The 27,422-nt window shown below is 45.4% G+C and overlaps 2 protein-coding genes across 3 annotated transcripts; one reads left to right on the top strand and one right to left on the bottom strand.

Annotated features, from left to right (window-relative positions):
* The first annotated feature begins 369 nt into the window (after positions 1–369).
* ZNF789 (zinc finger protein 789) lies at positions 370–12,061 on the top strand. The gene is made up of 5 exons (XM_021680102.2): positions 370–403; positions 3,320–3,397; positions 7,615–7,741; positions 9,666–9,779; positions 11,037–12,061. The coding sequence occupies exons 2-5, from the start codon at positions 3,329–3,331 to the stop codon at positions 12,038–12,040; spliced, it is 1,314 nt and encodes a 437-aa protein (XP_021535777.2). The 5' UTR covers positions 370–403; positions 3,320–3,328; the 3' UTR covers positions 12,041–12,061.
* A 5,092-nt stretch (positions 12,062–17,153) lies between these two features.
* On the bottom strand, positions 17,154–27,050 carry ZNF394 (zinc finger protein 394). Of its 2 annotated transcripts, XM_021680204.1 has the most exons (3): positions 26,456–27,050; positions 24,149–24,284; positions 17,154–18,246 (listed from the first exon to the last, which is right to left on the bottom strand). In XM_021680204.1, exons 1-3 carry the CDS (start codon positions 26,906–26,908, stop codon positions 17,165–17,167), a joined length of 1,671 nt encoding a protein of 556 aa, XP_021535879.1. In that variant the 5' UTR covers positions 26,909–27,050; the 3' UTR covers positions 17,154–17,164. The 2 variants fall into 2 exon arrangements, with proteins under 2 accessions (XP_021535879.1, XP_021535881.1); XM_021680206.1 differs by lacking the exon at positions 24,149–24,284 and having other exon boundaries at positions 17,923–18,246.
* Positions 27,051–27,422: the final 372 nt, after the last annotated feature.

Genomic DNA, 27,422 nt, shown 5'->3' with positions numbered 1-27,422 from the left:
CATCGAGCCCCGCATCGAGCCCCGCATCGAGCCCCGCATCGAGCCCCACATCGGGCTCCCTGCTTGGCGGGGAGTCTGCTTCTCCCTCTGTCCCTCGCCCCTCTCATGTGCTTTCTCTCTCTCATTCTCTCTCTCTCAAATAAATAAATAAAATCTTTAAAAAAAATACAAAATATTTAAAAAAAAAATAAAAAATAAAGCCTTCAGGTGATTTTTACTGGATATTCCGCACTGCTCGGCTGGGCGGGAACCGGTCGGGGCGGGGCCTGGAAGTCACGTGGCCCAGGCGGCGCCCTCTGCGGCCGTTGATTGGCCCCGACCTGAGCGGCGGGTGCGTGGGACGGGAGGCTGCCGCTCTCCTAACCCGACCAAAGAGTTCCGAAGCCTCCGCGCTTCCTAGAAGGTACGCGGGCGGAGACGCTGGGCTCCACGCGCGCCAGTGAGGGCTGGCGAGTGGCGGGGATTTCTTCCGCGTTCGCGCCCTCGGGTAGGGGGTGGTCATTGGAGGGGCGCGGATCGCAGCGCGGGTCGGGCTGGGAACCTCGAGAGGGGAGCCCGGCCCCTAGGGCCGCAGCAGGTGGACACTGAGGACTTCCTGGAGGAGGTGGCGCGGCGGAGGGTTGGAGGTGCGGAGCGGGTGTGGGGAGAGAGGCGCTAGTGTGATGGGAGGGGTGGCTGGCGCGGGCGAAGCCCCGGCGGCCCCGCCACGGCAGGTGTCCGGGTTCGAGAGACCCTCAGGGGAGGTCGTCGGGCATTTACGGGGCGTCTTCCTGAAGATGTCAACTTGTGAATATTTTCCGTGGTGTCAGGTCTTCAGCAGTAAGGAAGAACAAGTCCGATGAATGAATAGCTGGTGAATACTGTGGTTTGGTTTGGTTATAGGGGAAAAGGAGATGTGATTGAACGTTTCAGGAGTTCAGGTTATAGTGGAGGGGCGTTTTAGATTCTGACTTCCAAATGCACCGTGCTCACGGTAGACAGTATAGTTTAGATAATGAAAGGGTTGAGGTCCCTTCCCCAATCTCGAAGCCCTTGGTCAGGACATTTTTTGGAGTGCCTCCTTGCTTAAAAGACAGCATCTTCCAAATAATGTTTTTAGGGAACGTGAATGGTTCGAGAGACTTTCTTACAAATGCACTCACAGAAAGCAAGGTTCACCTGTGGTCAGAAAAAGCACAAGAAAAAATGAAAATCACCTGTATCCCATCACTTGTGTACTTCCCGAGAGTAACGATGTTGAGTTTATAATGATCCAGAAAAACCAAAGTGGAGACCACAGTTTGGGTGTACCCTTAGGCCAACCACCCTTAGCTGTGGAATCAAAACTTGAACTGTCCTAATTTCCCAAAATGCTGACTCTTCTTCTAGGAAACTTAAGCTGTCTTCATGTCATGGTGACCTTGTAGCTTCCTGGCCAATCAGCTAAAAACAAGTAAACTTGGGCAGTGCTTCTATTCTAAAAGGGTTGTAAGTTTCTAGTAAACAGTCACAATAGAAAACAAGGTATTTCCTCATTTCGTGTGTAGGGGCGGAGAAATAACTTTCTTTCTCCGTTCTTAGCTGAGATCCCGGCAATAAAAGATTAAGAGAAAAACAAATTTATTAACATGTATAGGTGGGAAATACCCACGGAAAAATGAATAACTCCTGGAGTGGCTTAGAATTCGGGCTTAAATACCCTCTTTTTTTTTTTTTTAAGATTTTATTTATTTGACAGAGAGAGACACAGCAAGAGAGGGAACACAAGCAGGGGGAGTGGGAGAAGGAGAAGCAGGCTTCCCGCTGAGCAGGGAGCCCGATGCAGGGCTGGATCCCAGGACCCTGGCATCATGACCTGAGCCGAAGGCAGACGCTTAACGACTGAGCCACCCAGGCGCCCCTTAAATACCCTCTTAATAGGGAAAGGGGAGAGAGGATGTAGGCCTCTTAGAGGAGAGTAAATGAGTTTTAGGAAAGATGACTGGGTCCTTAGAAGAGCAGACAGGAGGTCCGATGGTTTAGGATAGTTTGGGTGTGGTGTCAACATCTAGTCTCATCTCCTGGGAGGGGAATTTATGACAATTGAGTTCCTTTTCAGTGATCGGTCTTTAGGCAGATAAGGGGAGCTCAGAGAAAGCCTTTCTCTGTGTTTGCCACTTTTCAAGTGCCCACAGTTCAAACTAATCATGGGGTGGCATATTCTGCTACCCCTCACGCCTTATGAACTAAGCAGTGGCTGCTGAGAGCTCAGCCTCTTCATGCTTTTGGTTTTGAAGTCTTGTTTGCTGTGTGTTTCTCAATAAATATGCATATCAAGTAAAGCTCTCTGAACAGTCTTTTACCAACGATTGCTTCTGTGTCTATAATAGGTAGCCTGGAATCTTTAACTGCCCTAAAGTCATTTTTATACTCTCTGAGCTGATCCTGTAGGATGTAGAAATACATGAACACCCCCCTCCCCCCAAACGAGAACAAACAAAGGCTCTTCATTCAGATCCTGCTATATAGCAAGGGTGTGAGTCACCATTGCTTGTTTGGCAGAGACTCAAAGGCAGGCAGGGGTAAGCCTTATGGTGGGAAAAAAAGGAAACTCAGATGTGCCCAGTTTGGAGGTTAAATAAATAGAAGCAGAACATCCTATGTGGTTGGGTAGGGGAGTGTATTTGGCTTTCTCTGCTGGTCCTAAATTGTAGGAAGGAAGTCAGAATTAAGTATAAGTTGGCCGTTATTGACCCGATATTGGTTTGGGGCTGATTGCCGAATGGGGTGTGATTTGGATTCTGGGCTGGTTGCTGCAGGTTGTGGGCCAGAGTTCTATTCTTATCTATGGTCTTGCCCCTTTGTGTATGCAGTCTTTCAATGAGGTGCTATAGAACATATTCTAGGGAGAAGGGGAGGGCAGGGCCCTGGGATAAAGCTTTGGAAATTGAGCCAACTTCAGAAGTTCCTAAAAAAGACTATTCTTTTTTTTTTTTTTAAGATTTTGTTTATTTGACAGAGAGAGACACAGCGAGAGAGGGAACACAAGCAGGGGGAGTGGAAGAGGGAGAAGCAGGCTCCCCACGGAGCAGGGAGCACCATGCGGGGCTCGATCCCAGGACCCTGGGATCATGACCTGAGCCGAAGGCAGACACTTAACGACTGAGCCACCCAGGCGCCCCTAAAAAAGACTATTCTAGCAGCTTCTTTCATTTTTTCCCCCTATTTCAGCACCGAACACCGTGACTGTATATTAGCTCAGGTGTGTTGGCCCTGTTGGAATTCCCTGTCCCAGGGCTGCCTGGTGAGAGAGGCTTAAATTGGGACTGGCCTTCACTCATTATCTTTTTTCCTCCTTCAGTCAAGCCTCATGGCGGCAATCCTGCCCCATCTCGGAGACCAGGACTTGGAAGCTGTATTCCTGACAGCTGGGTGGAAGGTGAGCTGGGCTCCTCCTCCCCTTCCTCAGGGTAGTCCTGCAGCCAGGCAATGGCTTTGACTCCTTTGTTCAGGTTGAGCCATCTTTATTAATTTGGGGATTTTTTTCCTTCTTGGAAAGTGTGCTGTTAAAGAGCTTGAACTCTGGGATCAGACAGGTTCAAATCCAGGCTTTGTTGTAGATGTTTTACCTTCAGCAAGTTACATAAGGTCCCTGGGCCTCAGTTTACTTATCTGTAAAGGGGATGATACCACCTATGGTAAAGAGTTGTGAGAATTAAGTGAGGCACTTGGTGAAATAGGTAAATAATACTTTACATAGTATCTAGTTCTATTTTAAGCACTCTCCAATTTTAGATACTGTTACCATAGTTGTTCATTGTTTCTGTCAGTGAGTGTTACTATGTACCATATACTATCCTTTGTGCGGGGGAGATAAACTCTCCCCCTAAAGGAGTTTACAGGGTTGTTGGTTTTTTTTTTTTTTTTTAAGTAGATATGTAAACAGACTCTTGCATTACAGGGATAAATTCTGCCCTGGGAGTACTAAAGGGTATAAGGGAAGCTTAGTTATTGAATTTGCAACATTATGGAGGTTGATTCTAAAAAGTTGCATTTAAACGTAAGGAGACAAGTTAGGAAGCCATCCTAACAATTTTGAAAGAAAGGTGGGACAGGAGGGAGGCAAGTTGAGTTACTGCAGTTTGACTGCCTTGCTCCAGCATGTCTGCACTTTCTGCGGAGTCCCGAAGCTCTGCCAAGTAGGTGGGAGCAGGGATGCCCTAGAGCAGTTGCAGAGGTGTGATGAGGCTTAAACCAGACAGTGGCTTACGCAGCGACTGGAAGTGTGTGTAGTTTTCTCCTGGGAGCTGGTCCCGTAAGGGAAGGATAGAGAACAGAAACCAGAGGGGAAGGCAGGCACAGGAATGTCTTTTTAAAGATAGGAGAGGTTTTGGGGCACCTGGGTGGCTCAGTTGGTTGAGCTTCTGCCTTCGGCTCACATCATGATCCCAGGGTCCTGGGATCGAGTTCTGGGATCGAGTCCTGCATCGGTCTCCCTGTGCAGTGGAGAGCCTGCTTCTCCCTCTGCCTCTGCCACTTCCCCTGGCTCGTGCTCTATCTCAAATAAATAAATTCGTAAAAAAAAAAAAAAGATAGGAGAGGTTTTGGCATTTTTGCTGATGAAGGGGAAGGAGGGAGGGGAGAAGTGAGTGTTTAGGAAAAACACTCCCGTGTTTCTCTGCTTTCTACTTTCATGCCACACTTCACTTCGGGCACCAAACATGTTGGGGTTTGTCCCACACATCAGGGAATTCTGTGACACCAGTGGGGTGGGGCGGGGCTGCAATTTAACTCAGTTTTGACACTTTCTACCTGGAGTTAGCATCAGACCCCACAGGGTAAGGGCTCAGTCCCCCGAGACTGCCCCTCCCCCACTTCTGCCACCAGCCAATTGCGAGTCCATGTTGTCACTTGTGCCTTGACTGGCTATATATTTGGAGGTTCCCATGACCCCCTCTGTGGGTTCGATTAATTTGCTTAGAGTGGCTCAGAGAACTCAAGAACACAGTTTACTTTTACTAGATTTTACTAGGTTTATTATAAAAGGCTATAACTCAGGAACAGCCAGACAGAAGAGGGGCTCAGAGCTTCTGTGTTCTGAGTGTGCCATGCTCCCAGCCCTCCACATAGTCGTTAGCCCTGAAGCTGTCTGAACCCTATCCTTTTGGGCTTTTATAGAGGCTCATTACATGGGCTTGATTGAGTAAATCATTGTCCTTTCGTGACTGATTCAACCTCCAGCCCCTCTCCCTCCTCTGGATTGGGGGGTTCAAACCCTCTAATCACATGGTTGGTTCCCTTGGCAACCAGCCTGCCATCCTTGGGGCCTTTCCAAAGATCACCTCATTAACATAAACTCAGGTGTGGTGAAAGGAATTTGTGATGAGTAAGGAGACACTCCTTTCTCTTTCATGACTCTGAAGCTATTTCAGAAACCAAGGACAGAAGGCCAAATATGAAAAGATGCTCCTGCTCTTATCCCTTAGGAATTCCAAGAGTTTTAGGAGCTCTGTGCCGGAAATGAGGATGAAGATTAAATATATATATATATTTTAAAGATTTTATTTATTAGAGCATGCGCACGAGGGGAGAGGAGAGGCAGGGGGAGAGGAAGAGGGTGAGAAGCATACTCCCCGCTCAGCAGGGAGCCTGGCTCTCTCCCAGGATCCTAAGGTCATGACCTGAGCCGAAGGCAGACGGTTAACCGGTTAACCGACTGAGCCACCCGGGTGCCCCTAAGTATATATCACGGTATCACAGGGGAAACAGAGTAAAGATATGGAAGAGTCCTTGTCATTGGATTAAGACCCTGGGGGAGACACAAGGGAATGGAAGCAGAGGCAGAGGGGGAGGGATTGCTAGAAGGACAGCTTCTTTCCCTGAGGGAAAAGAGAAAGGGATGAGTGAGAACATAGGTAATGCCTGGCGGGGATGGTGGGGAAGTGAGAGGAATTAGGGAGCATGTGCTCTGTGGGCTCTTTCCTGGGACATAACCGGCAGTGACTTCTGGAAGGGAGTGGTGAGGTGAACCACATGCCCTCCTAGGCCCCTCTGAGTACCTCCCACTGGATCGTTACCGTGTTGACTCCAACTTTCCCCCTGGACGGTCCGTTCCCCAAGCGGGACCAGGCCTGCTATAGAATCATATGGATTGTGCAGGTAGCAACTCCAGGGGACCCATTCACACAGCTGTGATGTAAATGGTGTCCTGTAGGTCTGAGCAGTGCACAGCCTGAACGGTTATATCCTGTGGCCTCAGCAGGAGCTGGACCCCTTGTTGCTGGCCTATGGCTTGAAAGCTAGCAACTATTGGTGCCCAGTGTTTCTTGAAAGAATGAGGGTGGTAAAGGTACAGAAGACCCTGGGGAGGAATGGGAGGGTGAGAGTTCGGGGCAACATTAAAGGCCATATGATTGAATGTATAGAGACTACTCTGTGGGAGATTAAGCCATTTTATTCCCCAGCGCTTGCTCACGCTCATGCTTACGCTCACGTAGCATCTGAGAATGTCAGCTGAGGAGACCCACAGGACAGCTCTGGTAAAAGGAGGGACGTTTGGGATGGTGGTAGGAGGGAGCTCGAAATGGTAACTCCGGAAGTCAGGCTCGGTAGGGAGGAAAGAAGGGCCCTGTAATTTGGGAATTCTGGTATCTGTTTCCTGAGGGGTGGTGGTGGCATTTCCTATTACTGATCGCCCTTTCCCTGCTCAGATAGCCCCTCAGGCCACACAGTTTCTCCTAAGGGAAGGGAGTGTGGTGGGTAGACAGCGGGCCTCTGCTCCAAGGGCTGCAGTACTCTGTTCTCCGCCCACTTGAGCTGAACACAATTGCAAATGGAAACTTCTGCTGTATGTATTGTACTGAATAGTCTCTGTTTGCCCACCTTTGATGTATGCTTCACCCTCCCCCACTTTGGTCTGTGCCCTCAGAGGCTGACCTTCATACGCCATCAGTGGGTTCTCTTGCCCTCTGGCTTCCAGTTGGCTTTTGGCAATGGGGTGGAGAGGGTCAGGGGACCAGAAACCTGGAGGAAAGCAGTATTGGGTTTTGTTCCCACGGCTCCCTGCCTGCCGGGCCATGGGATGACAGTGACCACATGGCCCCAGTCTTGCTTCCTCTCCAACAACTTTCTGGATTCCAATAACCCCTCCCCTACCTTCTTCCCCCCTTCAGACATGGTGGGTGATTGTTCCCCATGAGAGCCAGCCTTGTTGGTTTCCATGAAGCACCTTCCTTTGTGAATAGCCTGCGTGCTAACTTATCTTCAGTGACCTCCTTGAATGCGCCATCTCTTTCCTAGGAGACCCGGGGCAGAAACATATTCCGTGTTAAAGGTAGTATTGTATAAGAGTGGGGTCAGCAAACTGACCTGGACCTAGTAGTCAAGTTTTACTGGAACACAGCTGTGCCCATTCACTTACCCGTTGTTCCTGGCTGCTTTTGTGCAGAATAATCATAGCAGAGACCAAATTGCCTGGGAAGCCTGAAATATTTGCCATCTGGCCCTTTACAGAAAAAGTTTGTCTACTCTGTAGTAGAGAAGAAAGAATGAACTTGGCCGAGTCACTTGACCACCTCAAACCTCACCTGTAGAATAATAGTGATAGCTCACAAAGTTATTGTAAGAACTGAGCCTATAATCAGTCTCTGTTTTCAGGAGTTGCTGTCCTTTGAGGATGTGGCTATGTACTTCACCAGAGAAGAGTGGAACAAACTTGAGCGGGCTCAGAAGGACCTCTACAGAGATGTGATGCTGGAGAATTACAGAAACATGATCTTGTTGGGTAATGATGTGGCTTGAAGATTTGGCTCTGAGTGTCTACACAAGTCCTCAGTCCCTTACGTGCAATTCCAAAATCAGAGAAACTCCGAAAACTAGTTTTTTTCCCATAATTCATTTAGCGGCAAGACCCAACTTGTGAAGTCCTCAGGTGGTAAAACCTGATCTCTTCCTCCAAGAAGCTATGTCTCATCCTTATTTTTCCCAGTTGGTCTTTGTTTTTGTTTTTCCCACTTGGTCTTTGTATCTATCTATTTAGCATCAGAAATAGCAGTGTGTTTGAATAAGGGTACATCTCCAATCCCTGTTGGGGGCGGGACATAATAGAAAATATACACACCAAGTTGCCTTTCTAAAATCTGGAAAAAATTCTGAATCCTGAAACACGTCTGCCCTCAAGGTTTTCAAATAAGGGATTGTGCACAAAGAATAGTTTCCTTTTGTTTTAGAGGTCAGAGACGCTTAATCCACTCCCCACCCCGATCCACATCCTCCACATCTGTAAGACCTGTATGAGCTGAAAAGATTATGGCTGATTTGGATTCCAAAGGTTAGCTTCTTTTTCTCTGTCTTCTCTCTGGAAATGGGTTCCTTCCTTGTTGGCAGCATCACCAGGTATCCAGGAAACGACTCTTAACTGACTTCATTTCTGAACCTTCACTGCTTCTCTCCTCGGGGAGCCTGCCTTTGTCTTATTCCAGTGCAGAGTCTTCTCCTGTGGGTGTTTCTTCCACAGACAGCTTGCTTTCTGGGGCCACAGCTTTGACCCCCCCACATTGACACTCTTGCCACAGCCTTGACCACCTCTTTTGGGATTGTCCGCCCACCTCTGGAGTTTCTGATGTCTGTTTTCCTTATGAAAGCATTACAGGAGCAGCCTTGAATACATAGAAGGTACAGGAAATTATGACGGGGAGGGGAGAACATTCAGGGATAACACTTCATATTTTGGAATAGTTCCTTCTAGTTTTTCTCCCCCTTAAAAAATGTGGCTGAACATATTCTTCATATAATTCTGTAATTCCTTTAAATCTTAACATTACAATATCAGCATTTTCCCTATGCTATTAAAAGCCCCCATAAATATAGTAAATGACCATAATGTAATTCTATTGTATGATCTATAATATTTAATCATTTTCCCATTTGGGGATATTTAGTTTGGCTTTTTTTGTTGTTGTTGGCTTGCTTATGAATTTATCATTTTCTATATTCTAATGTTCTAATGGATGTTTCTGACCATAAATCCTTATATAAATTTCTGACTATTCCCCAGGATACAGAATTTTGGTGTTAAAGGGTATGGGTACTTTCAAGTCTCTTTGTATTACCCAATGACTTTTCAATAACAGAGTAGGAAATAAAAATCCTCTGCAGGCCCACTGCCCAGAAATGATCCCCGTTAACATTTTCTTGGACTTTTTCTTCGTCTTTTCATATATATGTATACTTCTGTACATTTATACACACGTGCATAGTTTTTAAGAACAAAATTTGGATCGTACTTCACATGAGTTTTGCATTCGGCTTTATAATACATAGGGAACATTTTCCCACTTTAATATTCTTGAACACATGGATTTTTAGTATCTGCCGAATACTTTTGCCTTCACTGCATTCAAATGCTACGCTGTAGACATTGCCCTGTTGATGTTTTACTTTATTTACTCTGCTGAACGGCTCTGGTCCATTCATCTTGGTCCTAATTGTTCCATAGACTCTAAGAGTGAAATTACCACATCTAAGGCTGTGATGATTGTTGAGGCTTTCCATAAAGATTGTCAGATTGTGCCAAATTCTATTCCCACCAGCCCTTTTGATTATTGTCCTTATCTGTTTGCCACTGTAGACCCAAGGGGGTTAAGCTGAGGTCTAGGACATCTCTCCATAACTCACTAACCACATCCCATTTACTTCTCCATGAGTAGGATTTCAGTTTCCCAAACCTGAGGTGATCTGCCTGCTGGAGCAGTGGGAAGAACCATGGATCCTGGATCTACCAAGAGCCGGGACTAGGAAGGCTTCCAGTAGTGCTTGCCCAGGTGGGTGAGGAGAAGGCCCAGTCGAGTGGAAATCCTGAGGAGGCAGGAAAGCCACATTAATGAAGCCCCTTGTGTTGCCCCAGAGACTGAGCCAGGGGTTTGGTGTATCTCCTCCCACTTTTTCATCCCTGCTGCCCTCTGAAGGTAGTACGTGTGACCATTAGCCCCATTTTCCAGATGAAGAAACTAAAAGATTCAGGGGCCCCTGGCTGGCTCAGTCGGTGGAGCGTGCGAATCTTGATTTTGGGGTCATGAGTTTGAGCCCCACGTTGGGTGTAGATTACTTAAAAATGAATAAATAAACTTTGAAAAGATTCAGGTATCTGTCACACAGATTAATAGTTGGGATTCGATTTCAAGTCTGCAAAGCTCAGCCTCATTCCATTGCAGTAGAATGCTTCTCTGAAGCAGCCGGTCTGACAGTTCTTATGTCAAACTAGATATTCCTTATTTTACCCTCGTTACTTATCCTTCCTCTCTATTTTCTCTTGTTCCTTTGCTTTCGTTTTGTTTTTCATAGTCCCACAGTGTTTCTTGATGTACCTGCTTTTTCCCCCTATGTCCTGATTGCTGCTTCTACCTTCTTCCATATCTTCTGCTCCGGAGTTTATCAACCTCTGCTCTATTGACATTCTGGGCTGGATAATTCTTCACTGTGGGGAGCTGTCCTGTGTATTGTAGGATGTTTAGCTCTACCCACTAGATTTGAGTAGCACCACCCCAGTTGTGACCACCAAAGATGTCTCCAGACATTGCCAACTGTCCCCCAGGAGGCAGAATCACCCCTGGTTGAGAACCACTGCTGTATTCCCTTGGCTTTTGTACCTACTTCTATCTGGTTCCTTTCCTATTCTATCTTACACTCCCCATTTTAAGGAGTTGTTTCTCCCAGAACTATTGAAAACCTGCTTATTGACAAAGTGTAAGATGTTCCCTCTCCTACATTACGTCACACTACTGAGTACCCAGAGTAAGTTATTTTTCCAGTAGTCGTGATGGGTTTGTTCGATTCTCACTTCTCTGGCACACACTTGTGCATTTTTCTGTCAGCTAGTTGATGTCCAGAACTTTTTCTGCTATTGAAGCTGGGAGCCCTGTGAAAATCAGAGTTTTGGCCTCTTTAGCCTGATGATGTAACTAAGCGGGCACTTCTTAGCTTCATTTGAGTGTCTGATAGCACACACAGTTGGCTTCTTCTTTTTTTTTTTCCTTCTGCAGTGCACAGGTCATTTCTGTGTTTTCTTTTTATTTGGTTAGGTTCTGAAGCCAGATGCAAGACGAAAAAGCCAACTCCAAAGCAGAAAATTTCTGAAGATTTAGAGTTGTCAGTGGTAAAGCAGACAACGGCCAAGAGATCTGCAGAAAGGTTACATAAATGTAATGAATTGGTGGACATTTACAGACTTGCATTCCCCACTCTTGGTGATGAATGCCACAAGGACTTCCTTCAAAACCTCCACCTTACTCAAGATCAGAGTGCTCAAATAAGGAAGAAGCAGGGCAAATGTGAGGAGTATGGAAAACCTTTCAATCAGAGATCGTTGCTTTTGCGGCATAAGCAAATTCTTACAAACGCAAAATCTTATGAATGCAGTGAATGTGGAAGAGTCTTCAGGCGTCAGGCAAATTTCATTCGACATCAAAGAATTCACACATCAGAGGATCCCTTTGAATGCGACATATGCGGGCAAGCCTTCAAACACAAGTCTACTCTTCTTGTCCATAAACAGTGTCACCCTCAAAAAAAGCCATATAAGTGTCATGACTGTGGAAAATTTTTCCGTCAGATGGCATATCTTATTGAACATAAAAGGATCCATACCAAAGAAAAGCCCTATAAATGTAGTGAGTGCGAAAGAACGTTTAGTCAGAATTCAACCCTTATTCGACATCAGTTAACCCACAGTGGAGAAAAACCCCATAAATGTCACGAATGTGGAAAGGCCTTTGGTCGGCATTCGACCCTTCTGAGCCATCAACAGATTCATACTAAACAAAACACTCACAAATGCAGCGAATGTGGAGAGTCCTTTAGCCGGAATGTGGATCTCATTCAGCATCAAAGAACCCATACCAAGGAGGAATTCTTTGAATGTAGAGAATGTGGAAAAACTTTTAGTTTTAAGGCAAATCTTCATCGCCATGAGGTCATTCATACTGGAGAGAGACCCTACAGATGTGACAAATGTGGAAAATCTTTCATCTGGCGCACAAGCTTTATTAAGCATCAGGGTACTCACAGAGAACGGATATCAATGTGATACTAACTGGAAAAAGACCATTTAAAGACCAGAACTTACCACTCTTGTAATTATGTGTAACTTCATTGTTTTATAAAAATTAATAAACAGGAATTGAAATGGTTTTGCTGTGGGGACCCTCTTTTTGTAGCTAACCTTCTTGCTGGAGTCAAGAATTAATAGAACATGTAATAGTCTGTCATGTTCAGTCTCCGTTGAGCTCCTCATACCTTCAATTGTCCCAAGTCCAGGCGGAAGGGAGGCATAAAAACTTTGTGGTTCCCTAGGCTGGAGACCATTTGATGGATTATGAACGATGTAGGAATACTTTTCTTATTTCCTGTATAACTGGGGGGAAAACGTTTTTAAGTCAAAGAAAGGTGTAAAAAGATACTTTTTTTGGTTTTATGTAGAAAAATTACCTGATACTACATTGACTTTTTAAAAGTAAAATAAGGGCTACTCACAAGTAACTCGTGAGATATTAAGAATCACTAAAATTTGGGCACCTGGCTGAGGCGTCGTGAGTTCAAGCCCCACTTTGGGTGTGGAGCCTGCTTTAAAAAAATTACTAAAATGTACCCAGAAACTAAAATTAGCGTGCTACTAGATTTCTATTCAGAGTTGTAAGTCAACTGTTAATAGTTGGCCTGCCTGCCCTCTGCTTACTCCCTCTTTTGGGCTTCATCTGAGTTGCACCGTGTGTCTCTTGGCCTGCAGGCTTTTTCTAAAACCACAAAAGGCCACTGCTCTGTAGGGTAACTACATCGTGTGAGCAGACTTCAGCTAATGCTTGATGGGAATTTCACAAATAGGATCCTCTCCCCTTGGGTGGAATATCTCTGAAGCATGTATTTTACACTTGTTTTCGGTTTTGCCATGGGATTATGCATTCCCTCACCTTGGCAGCTGCTTTATTAGCGGTCTTCCCTGCTCTGTCTCTTCTATACTCCCCTCCCAGTGTTTCAACACTTCTCCCCACAAGTGAGTTGCTTGTGTTCAGAAAGTGTCGACTGTAGTCCTCGAGGAGCCCTAGGTTACATAGGTTGAGCTGACCATATGACTCTTCCCTACAGCTCACCAATACAGGAAACCCATTTGAAATTCTAATATCCTAAGCATCATCCTAGGTCTGCAATATAAACTGCTATTTGGACGCTCTCCTATAAATCCCCTCTAGTTTCTTCTTGGTTTTGTTTTCTTGCTCCTACCAATTCCATGACTTCTCACCCAACATATAAAAACAAAGATCTATTGAGAAAAAGGAAGTGGCACCTCAGAAAATTAAGGAATCTTGAGCCTTGCAGGAGGAAAATAGTAATAGACTGTATATTGGGTTCAAAAAGCAGTAATTTTGTAATTTTGTACTGGTCGGCATGAATTGGCTAGAAGAACCTAAACAAAGTTGACTTCTGACTGAGGGGGAAATAAGCCAGTGAGAGATAGGTCCCACTTAAAACAACCTAGGGAGATGGGGACCTATGAAAAGTGCTTCCCTCCACTGCTAAGTGGAAGCCATAAAGCTCCCTAATAAAGCAATCAATCAATCAATCAATCAATAAAGTGCCTGGCAGGCTCAATTGGTGGAGCATCTGACTCTTGATCTTAGGATTGCAAGTCCGAGGCCCATGTTGGGTATAGAGATTACTTAAAATCTTTAAAAAGAAATACATACATACATTTAAAAAATGGCACTTTGGTTTCCTGATGGCAGCTCTCCATTGCATGGATGAGAACTGATTTGGAAATCCGCAATCTGGTCTGGGGAGTCTGTTAGAGGCATACACTCAGCTATGGGAGAACTAGAGGCATGCCCTAAAGGTTATTCTTGGGCTGTGGCCAATAGCTAAACTAAGCCATACAGTCTGGCAAGTGGGCCTTGGACAATTAAAAATAATCATCAAAGTGGGGAGCCCAATTATGATAAGCCCTTTGCCCACCAGAATAATCAGGGTGGATTCTGAAGATAACAGACGTTCTAGGCGAACCACTTGAAGTGGCAATGTGGATATGTGGGCATCCACGATGAGTGGCCACGGAGGCTCCCAAGCCATGTTGTGTCATAAGACCCCCACAGTCCATTGTGACACCTGCTGGGGCACCACTGGTTGCCAAAGACCGTTCAGAATCCTGCCAGGTTAGCACAATGGGAAGTGGGCTCACCTGCTCAGCCCCACCCCACTGCGTGTGCCTAGAAGATGGCCCTGCCCCACGTCCCTTAAAGGAACCTCAGATGCCTCACGACCCTCTGGTCCCTCACTCTCTGGTGGGGTTAGTGAGAGGGCCATCTACACCCCAAAGCCTAAGGGCACCCAGCCCAGCCCTCTCACCGTCCCTCCTGCTGGTTTCAAGGAGGGTCCAAGGAGAAGACGTGCACTACTGTTCCATCACATCCAGGATCAAGGAAGTGAGCTCTGGAAGGCAAATAATTTAGTTTTGGTTTTTGAACATTTAGGGAATGAAAATTAAGATGAGGTAAGGTGACAAGGCTAGAGTAGGACACTCAGAATAGAATGTAATTTGGTACTCGCTTTGGGGGAAAGAAACTAGGAAAGTGTATGAGCTCACATACTGACCAAGGAATTCTACTTCTGGGAATCTAGCCTTAGATTCTAAAGAACAATCCAAATTATACTGACATTCACTATAGCACTGCTTGAACAATGAATGAGGAGAAATGCCTGAACTATCCAATAAAAGGAAAATGGCTCCATCATTATATCCACTTGATGGAAAATGATGCAGCCATTAAGCGTAAAGGTTATGAAAACCATGTAAAATCCTTAAGACATAATATTAAAAAGATGTAAAATATAAACACTATGATTTTCATTATATGAGAAGTATGCAGAGAAAAAATTCAGAAGGAAATATGACAAAATGCCAGTAACGAGTGATCAGGGTGGTAGGATTATGGGTAATTTCCTGTTATTTTCCCAAATATCCAATAATGTCCTTATATTCCCTTGATCAAAAACAAAGGGCGCCTGGGTGGCTCAGTTAAGTGACTGCCTTCGGCTCGGGGCATGATCCCAGGGTCCTGGGATCAAGCCCCACATCAGGCTCCCCATTCAGCGAGGAGCCTGCTTCTCCCTCTCCCTCTGCCGCTCCCCCTCCCTGTGTGCTCTGTCAAATAAATAAGTAAAATCTTAAAAAAAAACAATAAAAAGCACAAAAACAAAAACCCCCAAACAGGTTCAAAAAGAACTTAGATACAATACAGGCTTGTGTGTAGAAGCGGAAAGGTAAGGGACGCCTGGGTGGCTCAGTCGGTTAACTGTCTGCCTTCGGCTCAGGTCATGATCTCAGGGTCCTGGAATTGAGTCCCGAGTTGGGATCCCTGCTCAGCAGGGAATCTGCTTCTCCCTCTCCCTCTTCCCTCTGCTTGTGCTCTCTCTCGCAAATAAATAAATCTTGAAAAAAAGGGAGGGGGCAGCCTGGGTGGTTCACTCGGTTAAGCATCTGCCTTTGACTCAGGTCATGACCCCAGGGTGCTGGGATCGAGTCCCACATTGGGCGGGGAGCCTGCTTCTCCCTCTCCCTCTGCCTGCCGCTCCCCCTGCTTGTGCTCTCTCAAGTAAATAAATAAAATTAAAAAAAAAAAAAAGTGGAAAGGTAAGATCGGCTTAGGCTTCGTGGCATGCCTCGTTTAATCCACCAGGGACAATAAAGCCAACCCCATATCCTTCCCTCACCAGTCACATGGGTGGAAAGATGGCTCTGGGGAAGTTAAAGAATGATCAAATTTGAAACCCTTTTAGAGCTGGTGTTTCTCGTCATGATGCATGTGCACAAGCCAATGGCCCTCCACCATTACTACCATGGAGGTGCTCCAGCTGGGCAGAGGGGAGGCGGGGCGGGGAGAAGAGGCAAGCCATGGCGGGGTGGGAGCCCAGTGCTAACTGCAAGGAAGAAACTCACGTTACTGGACAAGCAGTCAGATCACCTGAGTTCTTTTTTTTCTTTTTTTTCCTTTTTTAAGTAGGCTCCACACCCAGCATGGAGCACTGGGCTTCAACTCACAACCCCGAGATCAAAACCTGGGCTGAGATCAAGAGTCGGGTGCTTAACTGACTGAGCCACCCAGGTGCCCCTGCTCATCTAAGTTCTGAAGCATCAACTGTGTGCCTTCATTTCTTCCTCTCTACCTGGGAATGACGTAAGTCCCTACTTACCTCATAGGGTTGCTAGAAGTCAAATGGAAAAATGTCTATGGGTGCATTTTATGAACAGAGTATTATGTCAGTGAATACTGGTCGCAAAACAAGCAAGAGCTGAAGGAGCTTCTGCCTTTGGTGACCTTTTGCAGAACAAGCTCCAGAGCACTTCCTTATGTCCCATACATTAAGAAGCCTTGACAGAAAAAAACGTGTTTTAGGCTATTTGATATCACAAGAGCCTCCCTCTCTCCCCGCCAACACCCAAAGCTTACTGAAAGGTTTAGGGAGGACTTTCATCAAAAACCAAAAGTTTTCAAATAGAGGGCCCTTAATTTAACTAGCTTCGAAAACGATACAGTGACAGGAATCAGTGGGTGTGTTTGGGTGGGGCCTTCCTTTGCTTCTCATTTAAAAGGAAATCAACAGGAGTTATAAAACTGAACTCCTAGAATGGGGAAGAGAAACTCTGCAAAATTAATGTTTAAAAAAGTAAAAAATATAGAATGCCTCTTGCATGCACCAAACTTTACACGGTGTTTTGGATTATCGTGTATTTGAAATCCTGTCCACCATCGAGGTAGAAAGATAATTTAAAAAAAAAAAAAAAGGAAAGGAAAGACAACTCTAAGTGACTAAAATATTTCTCAGGGAAGTAAGTGGAATGGGCAAGGCTTGGGTCTGAAAGTGGAGGTAAGAAGAGGGAAGAGACAAGGACAGAACTGTCACATGTCGGAAGGCCCTTCCATGCAACCATCCTTTGGAAGGGCTCCCCATTTACACATTCCTACTTCACTTCGATGCTCTATCTGAGTAGGTACTGAGACTCAAGTCAGACTGACTGATCTGTCTTGGGTGGGATGCCCATGGAAATACGATCCACAATTGACTGAAATACTCCAAATGCCAAAGAATGTAGTTTCTGGACAATGGAAAAAACCAACCAACCAACCAACCAACCAACCAAAACAGCCAGACAGCAGCCACGTCAGAACAGTGGGACTTTATTTCTGTGGATCCTTTGGTGTCGGATAAGGTGTGGACTCTGTCTAAAGCTTTCCCCACATTCAAGACATTTATAAGGCTTTTCCCCAGTGTGGGTCCTCTGGTGTGTAATGAGGGTTGCGCTCTGACTGAAGCGTTTCCCACACACACAACACCCATATGGCTTCTCACCGGTGTGGACTCTCTGATGTTTAGAGAGGTCTGAGCACCGTTTGAAGCTCTTCTCACATTCTTCACACGTATAGGGTCTCTCCCCTTTATGTATCCTCTGGTGTCTGAAGCGGTTGGAAGTGCGGCAGGTTTCCCCACATTCGTTACACTTGAAGTGTTTCTCTCCCACGTGGATTCTCTGGTGCCGGTTGAGGTGGGAGCTCTGTCTGAAGCTATCCCCACATTTGGGGCAGGTGTAGGGCTTCTCGCCCGTGTGTGTCCTCTGGTGTTTAATCAGGGCGGCACTCTGACTGAAGCTCTTCCCGCATTCTTGGCATTCATAGGGCTTCTCCCCCGTGTGGATTCGCTGGTGTTTAAAAAGGTCAGAACGCTGCTTGAAACTCTTCTCACAGTGGTCACATCTATAAGGCCTTTCTTCACGGAACTGCCGCTGGGTCTCAGAAAGACCTGCCCTGCGGGAATGTTCTTCACTGTCAACAGAGCTGTGAGGTTTCACCCTCTGACGTTTTACCGGGTCTCGACTCTGTTTACAACTGTCCCCCTGTTGGTTCCTGTTAACGGGCCTCTCCACTGTCTGGATGTGCTGATAAGGAACAAAGTTTGAACTCGGGGCATTGTTCCCAAATTCATTATTTTTGGAGTCTCCCTCTTCCGTGGGACCATTCTTGAGATCTGTGGTGCTGGAGAGTCCTTCCTCTTCAGGAGAATTTTCAAGTTTCAGCGGTGAGGGATTTTCTGACTGCTTTTCTACCCTGTTCTTGTGGGTGTCATCACACCCAGAAAACGGGGGAACCTTCCTGTGGGACCCTTCTTGTAGCTGCCCCTGCGGGTCTACTTCTTCTAAAACCTCTTGCTTTGGAATAAATTCTTTGTTCTCGGTTCTGGTTTCCAAACCTGAAACATTAAAAAGAAAAATAAAATGGCTGACATTTCATCCCTTTGCAAGAGCGAAACAAGCCAAGTGCCTGCAGTAAAATAACCCCCCAAAATATTCTCCATGAACCACTCCCCAAGTTAAATTATTTTATTTTTTTTTAAAAAGTATCACTTTGCCATTTACATTTTTTTTTTAAAGATTTTATTTATTTTTTAGAGAGCGAGCGAGAGAGAAACAGCATGAGAGGGGAGAGGGTCAAAGGGAGAAGCAGGCTCCCTGCTGAGCCGGGAGCCCGATGTGGGACTCGATCCCAGGATCCTGGGATCATGACCTGAGCCGAAGGCAGACGCTTAACCATCTGAGCCACCCAGGCGCCCAAGTTAAATTATTTTAATCAACCTGCCAGATGTGCTCATATTTACCAGTATGAACCCCGTTTCTTTCCTTTTATGCTTGTGCCTACACACACAAACCCATCTCTTTTCCCCGTGCTCCACTCCACCGTTGTAGGAGGCACAATGTCATGACAGAGGCATATCTGGAAGGGGTGTCAAGAAGGGCAGGACAGGGGCGCCTGGGTGGCTCAGTCATTAAGCGTCTGCCTTCGGCTCGGGTCGTGTTCCCAGGGTCCTGGGATCGAGTTGCATTGGGCTCCCTGCTCATCGGGAGCCTGCTTTTCCCTCTGCCTCTCCCCCTGCTTGTGCTCTCTTTCTGTCAAATGAATAACTAAAATCTTAAAAAAAAAAAAAGAAGGGCAGGACAGCCTGTACCCCATGAATGAAGGACGGTTTAACAAGAGACATTCTAGTCACGTGATGAGTTATCGTAACAGGTACACCACATGCCCTCAATGTCTGGAGGCAGGGTCTGGGTGGAAGACAAATCTCAGACTGACTAAGAGTCTACAGAGGAGCAGTCAAGCCACCAGATTCCACCCCAATCCAGAATTTTTGCAGCTTACCCTCCAGGGAGACTGAACCAGGTCAGTTCTGGGTTGGGGATGTCAGGCACAGCTGAGAATAGGGGACAGGGACCACTTTCCTCTCAGGACAATCAAGTGAAAATGGACACACAGCTGGGAGAAGCTCAGTGCACTGTTCCCTGCTCATGCCCCAAACTGTGAGCTCCGAAGCCGACATCCTCCAGGCAGAAAGGGAAGGGATTTTTATGGCAGGGATTTCATAGGTTTTATTCCCTATTATGTCCCCAACACCTAGAACAGCACCTGGCTTACCGCTGATGCTCAAAATATTTGTTGAATAAATCTCTCTGAGGTAAAACTTGCCAGCCCAGACCTAACATATGGGAATTCCCAAATAAAACAGCACCTGATAGCCAAAGCAGTGCTGAGAAAGAACGAAGCTGGAGGTATCACAACATCAGATTTCAAGATACACTACAAATCTGTAGCAATCAAAATAGTATGGTACTGGCACAAAAACAGACACACAGATCAATGGGACAGAACAGAGAGCCCAGCAATGGACCCACACTTGTGTGGTTAGTTACTCGATGACAAACGAAGCATGAGTATACAATGGGGGAAAAGACAGTCTCTCTAATAAACCGTGCTGGGAAAACCAGACAGCTACATGTAAAAGAATGAAACTGGACCACTTTCTAACACCGTACACAAAAATAAACAGAAAATGAATTAAAGACCTAAATGTGAGACCTGAACCATAAAAATCCTAGAAGAGAGCACAGGTAGTAATTTCTCTGAATTGGCTGTTTTCTACATATGTCTCCTGAGGCAAGGGAAACAAAAGCAAAAATAAGCAATTGGGATTATATCAAAATAAAAAAAAGCTTTTGCAGAGGGCACCTAGCTGGCTCATTTGGTGGAGCATGTGACTCTTGATCTCAGGGTTGTGGGTTCAAGCCCCAGGTTGGGTGTACAGATCACTTAAAAATAAAACCTTAAAAAAAAGAAATAAGAAGGGACAGGGAAGAAGCTGATGCAATCAGTCCACAAGTTCCAACATCCAAATAAAAGAAATCCCAGAAAGAAAACAGGAAAAAAATGACATAAAAATAAACAGGTGGGTAAGTATATAAAAAAAATACTATAAAGGGGCGCCTGGGTGGCTCAGTTGTTAAGCGTCTGCCTTCGGCTCAGGTCATGATCTCCAGGTCCTGGGATCGAGCCCCGCATCAGGCTCCCTGCTCAGTGGGGAGTCTGCTTCTCCCTCTCCTCTGCCTCTCCCCACTGCTCCTACTCTCTCTCTCTCTCTCTGTCTCAAATGAATAATAAAAAAAAAGTACTATAAAAATTTTCTCGCAACTCAAAGACATGGGTGTCTATGTTACAAGGAAAATGAATGAAAAAAAAAAACCCTTTACACTAAGTCACTTCATTCTGAAACTTTATGCTAGCAGGAATAAAGAAGAGATTCTAAAGGCTTCTATGCAGAACAAACATCACACACCAAGGATAAAATATCACAATGGCATCCAATTTCTTTTTTTTTTTAATTAATTTATTTTTTTATTCTTATGTTAATCCCCATACATTACATCATTAGTTTTAGATGAAGTGTTCCATGAGGCATCCAATTTCTTCTAGCAACATGGCAAGCTAGCCAGAATATTCAGTTTTCAAAATGTAAAATCATTCATTCATTCATTCATTCATTCGAGAGAGGGTGAGGGGAGTGTGCACAGGGATTGGGGCAGAGAGAGAATCCAAGCAGACTCCATGCTGAGCCCAGAGCCTGACGTGGGGCTCGATCTCATGACCACGAGATCATGATCTGAACCGAAGTCGAGTCTGATGCTTAACCAACTGAGCCACCCATTAACCCTGTCGGTAAAATCATTTCTAATGGGGAATCCAGCCATACTATGATCCGGATATGTGAGAGGAATAGAGACATTTTCAGACACGCAAACTTTCAAAAAAATTAAGCTCCCGAGGATATGTTCTCTAGAAGATACTGGAAGATGTCCTCCATCAAATTGAGGTAGGTAAACCAAGGACGAAAATGGTATGGAGTCCAGGAAAGAGAAAAGGAATTCCAGGGTGATAGTGAAAGAAGGTTTTGGGGACAACAGTTGTGTAACAAGCCTGGAGAGAAGCCCATTCACACTGGAGCAGAAGAAGCTTCTGGAGGATTCCTCCAAGGGGAGTATGAAACTGATGGTGTATCTGATACATCTGAACATAGAGTTTTACGTTTCTAACAGGGAGCCTGTGAGTGATCTCATGTTCAATAGTTAGAAAAGCAAAACTAAAAAAAAAAAGAAAAGAAAAGCAAAACTAAAAGTTGTAAAATAAGACATATAATCATATAAGCTACGTGAATGAATACAGATAATATTTTCACAGGTGGAACACTGAAACATTATACATCGATACACAAAAGGACTGATTTAACTATAATGAGAGAATTACAGACGGCTAAATGTGCGTGTGTGTGTGTTGGGAGGCATAATTCCTGTCTTCCTCAGGAGACAGTCAAGAGATACTGCCTGAAATCGGGGAAAAAATAGCCCAATAAGAGTTCTATTTAGAACTATGAAAATAAATACTAGTGAAAAACAAATAAGAGATTTTAAAGTTGTTGTCTCTGCAAAGTTGGAATCAGGACTGAGAAGGGCCTGGTATTTTCCTAAGATTGGAAAAACACAAACCACCAAATAAAAGATTGAAAAATCTGAGCATAGCTGACCCTCGAACAAGTGTTTAAACTGTGCAGGCCCACTCATGTACGGATTTTTTTGGTAAAGACAGTACAATACTGTAAGAGTATTTTCTCTTCCTTATGATTTTCTTTAAGAAGGATTTTTTTTGTGCATGTTGAATGCATTTTTTTTTTAAGATTTTTAATTTATTTTTTGACAGAGAGACAGTGAGAGAGGAAACACAAGCAGGGGGAGTGGGAGAGGGAGAAGCAGGCTTCCACTGAGCAAGAAGCCCGATGTGGGGCTCGATCTCAGGACCCTGGGATCATGACCTGAGCTGAAGGCAGATGCTTAACGACTGAGCCACCCAGGGGCCCCCGTTATGATTTTCTTAAGAACATCGTAGGTAATACATGTAACATACAAAATACGTGTTAATTGACTGTTTATGTTATCCATAAGGCTTCCAGTCAATGGTAGGCTATGAGTAATTAAGTTTTTGGGGAGTTAAAAGTTGTATGTGGAGTTTTGACCGTGGGGGGAAGGGGCTGGTACCCCTAACCCCTGCATGTACGAGTCAACCATATATTAAAATTCTTAAATTCTACATAACTAAAGATGTCATTGTGAAAAGAAAAGCCACTTATATAACCAGTAAAACAACAAAGAGTTAATATCAAAAATACAAAGACGGCGCCTGGGTGGCTCAGTCGTTAAGCGTCTGCCTTCGGCTCAGGTTATGATCCCAAGGTCCTGGGATCGAGCCCCATGTTGGGCTCCCTGCTCCACGGGAAGCCTGCTTCTCCCTCTCCCACTCCCCCTGCTTGCGTTCCCTCTCTCTCTCTGTCTCTCTCTGTCAAATAAATAAATAAAATCTTAAAAAAAAAAAATACAAAGAACTGCCACAAAGCAATTAAAAAAATAACACAGGAAAGGAAGGGAGATAGGATAACAACAGGCAATTCATAGAATGTTCAAAACAAAAATCTGAAAAGATCTTTAACCCAGTAGGGATCAGGGAAATGCAAGTTAAAACAATAAGATACCATTCATTCATTAATCCACCTAGTATTTATTAGGCACCTACTGTGTGCCAAGCACTATTCCAAGGGCTTGGGATATATCAGAACCAAGCAGACAAAATCCCCCCAACCTTGTGGAGTTTACATTCTAGAAGGGGCGGTCAGACAATAAAATAAACATAACATAAATTATGTAAGAAGTCAGAGGGTGACAAATGCTATGGACGAAGTCGAGGAAGTTAAGGGATCAGTCAGCAGTGTGGGAGAAGGAGACAGTGAAGGCAAACTGCAGTATTAAACATGATGGTCAGGTCAGGCCTCACTGAAGACTGAAACCTGAGCAAAGACTTGAAACAAGTCAGGGAGTTTGCTTAGCGGAGATCCGGAGGAAGATTATTCCAGGCAGAGGGATCAAATAGAGAAAGAACAGGAGGCAGGATGCCCACCATGTTCAAGGAGCAGCAAGGTCAGTGGGGCTGAAGCACGGTGAGTGAGGGGCAGAGTAGGAGAGGAGTGGGCAGGGTGACGAGGCCTTGTCACATTAGGCTTTTACTCTGCGTGAAACAGGTTCTGAGCAGATGTGTGATGTAATGTAATATTTCAAAAGGAACATGTGAGCTACTGTGTTACGACATCACGCCATCAGCTGAACAGCAAATGTTGACAAGGATGCAGAGAAAGAATTCTCACATATTGCTGGTAGGAGCCCAAACTGGTTACAGTCCTTCTGAACAGCAAGATGGGCAAACATGCCTAAGTCTATTCTCTTTAGGAGTTCCTATAAATGAACACAGAATGATTCAAGAATCTTTGATGTGATGTTATTTGTAACGGTGAAAAACTAGAAGCTTTGATGTCCATTGATAGGACAGCGGATAAATGAATTCTGGACTATTCATACAGTGAAATAGACAAGTGTTAAAATGAATGAACGAGAGCTACATGTGTCGACATGGATAAATCCCAAAAAGGTAACGCTGGGAAAAAAAAAAGGCAAGGTGCAAAAGAATCATACAGGAATATATTAAAATACTGAAATATTAGAATTTGATAAACCCGGGTGGTAGATACACAGGTGCCCATTATATTTTTTATATTTTTCTGTATGTATTTTATTTAAAATGAACCAAAATAAAAAGCTGAATCTATCATCTAACAATACAGAACAGCAAGGTCCTGTTGGGTCACAAAAGAGATGCTAACAGATCTCAGCCTGGGTGTGTGACCGGCCCTCCACAAATCACACACAGCTTGAAACAAAGTCAGCACTTACTCAGCGAGACCAGCGGGACCGTGTTTCTACAGTCCTTCAGTGCGCTCTCCGGGCAGAAGTCCCTCTGAGCTGGGTCCAGACGGTCCCACTCCTCCCAGGTTAGAGACACAGCCATATTCTCAACCGTCACCAACTCCTGAAACAACATGAGACCTCTACTCAGTGCCTGCTGTCCCAGGACAGCATAAGTGACCACTCATCTTAGGATGAGACCAGACTCCAGAGGAGTCTGCAAACACTGAGCAGAAAGCCCTGGGAATCAAGTTAACAACCATGGCTGTTGAGTCTTTCCCAGTGAGTCTTGTACTGACTGGAGTTTCAAAGGAACAAAGACAGAGGCTGAAATTCTCTTGCAATCCTGAAAAGCTTTTCTGTGGACTGTCCATACTAATGTGGGGAAAGAGCAAAATCTTTGCGTTATATCACTGTGATTTATCAAATAGGAAATCTGATATAGATTAAAAATATACAGGTAAGCAGGAAGTCCCACATTGCAGTGCTGGCTCTGAGACTCGGTTACCTCATGTGTGAAATGCATACAAATAATTTAAGAAGAGGAAGGTAGCTCACTGACAGCAGGTGTTCAGTAAAATTTACTTTCCCTTCCCTTGACCATTGCACAGTAAGATAATTATCCAGCAAGATGATCTTTTGAGGTAGCTTATTTAAATGTAAGTTGACCACTCACAGAAGGTAAAGCCACAGTTCTTGGAAAGGGAAGGTTCTAACACTGGTGTGGAGAGATGTCAGTCTAGGTTTCAGTGATGGGTCACAAATGGACTCTAAGGCTCTCTCACTAAACGACAGGAAAGGGAAATATATTTTTAAATTTTCTATATGTTAAGTTTTGACATCTTAAAAAAAAAAAATCTTTCTGGCTAGGGAGACTGCCCTTCCCACAGCTAGTCAATTCTTAGAGAGAGCAAAAGGCTCAGCCAAGACTACTTAATCTCAAGCCATACCTCCTCTACCTGCCTGTATACTCTATCTTCTTCATTCTAGAACCAGTTGTCCAACCAACTAGGGACCAGCCCTATAGGTTAGAGACTGCTGAAATTATTCAAACCAACCAATTCTAAACTGTTCCCCCTGCCCTGCCTTGTCTTTCCCTGGGAAACCTCAGTACAGGCTCTGGCCTAACCTTTCCCTTTCCTCCAGTTTTCTGCCTCCTGACCACCCCAAGTGTCCTTCCCAGGAAGCTCTGAGTGTCATGCTGTGCCTCCTGTTTCTAAGATCTGAGTATAATAAAATTTGTTTTTTCCTGAGCCTTGCCTCTGCTTCCTTGTAAAGGAAAATCACACTTCTGTGTGTCTCTTCTACTTTCAATACTCTGAATATTGTCACTACAATACTTCACTTCTGACACCAGATGTAGGGGTTTTCACATATCAGGCAATTCTGTAATACCAGCTGGGTGTCCTAAAGTTTAACTCAGTTCTGATATTATCTACCCGGATATAGAGTCAGATCCCACAGGTTAAGGGCCCGGTCCCACAAGACTATCCTCCCCTCCCAACTTTGGAAGCCAACCACAAGTAGTAGGTCTCCAGGTTACACACAATTCCTGTCTGACTTGGCCACAAATCAGAGGTTCCCATGACCTCCCCCTACCAATTCGACTCTTTGCTTGAAGAGCTCACGGTACATAGGCAAACACTTAGATTTACCAGTTTATTACAAAAAGATATGATAAAGGATACAGATGAACAGCCAAACGAAAAAATACATAGTGAGATCTGGGTGGTCAGGAGCACAGGAGCTTCTGTCCCCAAACAGTTGGGGTTTTTCACCCTCTGGGTATAAGGAGGTGTTCACCAGTTGGAAGCCCTCTGAATCTCACACTATTGGGATTTTTATGGAGGCTTCACCACATAGGCATGATCAGTAAATTCCATTATAGTCCCTCTCGCCTCTCTGGAATACCGTTATCAACTGTAGGAGGACGGGGGTCGCTAAACTTCTAAAAAGTAAAACAAAGTGGTAGAGAATTGCTGTTCTAGCCTAAGTAGTTAACGACATGAAGCCACGTTCCACCTATCCCCTTTCTTCCCCAAATAATCTAGTTAGACAACAGGGTGTCTTACAATGGGTAAACAATGCTCCCACGTTGGTTTTGTGCTCAGAGGTCTATAACTCAAGGATCATTTCCCGGATAGATTTACTTGTCACTGTTTCCTACGAAAAGAAACTTTCATGCACATCCTGAAGTTAGGACAAAATGTAGTAAGGAAAGAAGGTCTGAAACTCACAGCATCCCGTATACCTCTATTCCCTACACCCCGCCACCAGAACACTTTCACTCCTCACCTGGGGTGAGGCCCCATCAAGCGCTCTCTGAAAAACGCGCACCGCGGCCGCAGCCTTCTCCCCGCTCTGCGGGCAGTGCCTCCGCACCCAAGCCTGTAGCTCTTGGGGCAGGATGCTCAGGAACTGCTCCAGCACCAGCAGTTCCAGGATCTGCTCCTTCGAGTGCATCTCGGGCCTCAGCCACCGGCGACAAAGTTCCCTGAGCCGGCTTAGCGCCTCTTCGGGTCCAGCCACCTCCTGGTAACGGAACCGCCTAAAACGCTGTCGCGACTTTTCCGGATCCTGACAGTCCCCAGGCGCGTCGGGCTCCTGACCTCCGGGTGAGTCTTCCTCCACTTTCACTATCAAAAGTCCATCACGCAGAGACGGCCCGGCGACCCTGGACCTCGCAGCTGCCATCCAGGCTCCTGCCTCAGCATCAGGGACTTGACTCGCGGTCAAGCTCGAACTCATCTTCCTCCCGCGCGTGCTGACTTTCCCGGAGTTCTGCCTTCAGGGGACAACACAGCAAACCCTGCAAAAAGCCCCAGAACTCATCAGACTTCCCCAGAGCAGCGGCTCCCGACTATCCCGTCCCCAGCAGGGCCCTACCCTGCCCGACCCCTCCGATACCCCTCCCAGCCGCAGGTATTCCACCCACAACCCGCTACGCCCAGTGACAAAAAGTACTAAAAAACCAGGCCGGAAGTGCGTCACCGACTCCCTGCAGTGCCCTCCCCTCCCGGGCATTTCCGGGGCTTCTCTAGGCGCCCCGGAGGAGTGAGGCCCATCTCGGTGGTTTGCCGTCCCGCCCCTTCCAGAGATACTGTGTGGGTACCCTCCTGGAGGCGCTTACAGTCGTTTAGCTCAACAGAACTAAATGATACTCTTATTTTACAACTTGAATGTCATTTTTAAACACATTGTCCGTGAATAAAGTTTTGTAAATTTTGTTGCAGGAAAAGATAAAACTCTAACTGTACAGTGA

Source organism: Neomonachus schauinslandi, chromosome 5 (assembly GCF_002201575.2).
Source record: "Neomonachus schauinslandi chromosome 5, ASM220157v2, whole genome shotgun sequence".
Taxonomy (NCBI): Eukaryota; Metazoa; Chordata; class Mammalia; order Carnivora; family Phocidae; genus Neomonachus; species Neomonachus schauinslandi.
The sequence above is the reverse complement of the archived record's forward strand: the minus strand, read 5'-3'. Positions and strand labels throughout refer to the sequence as shown.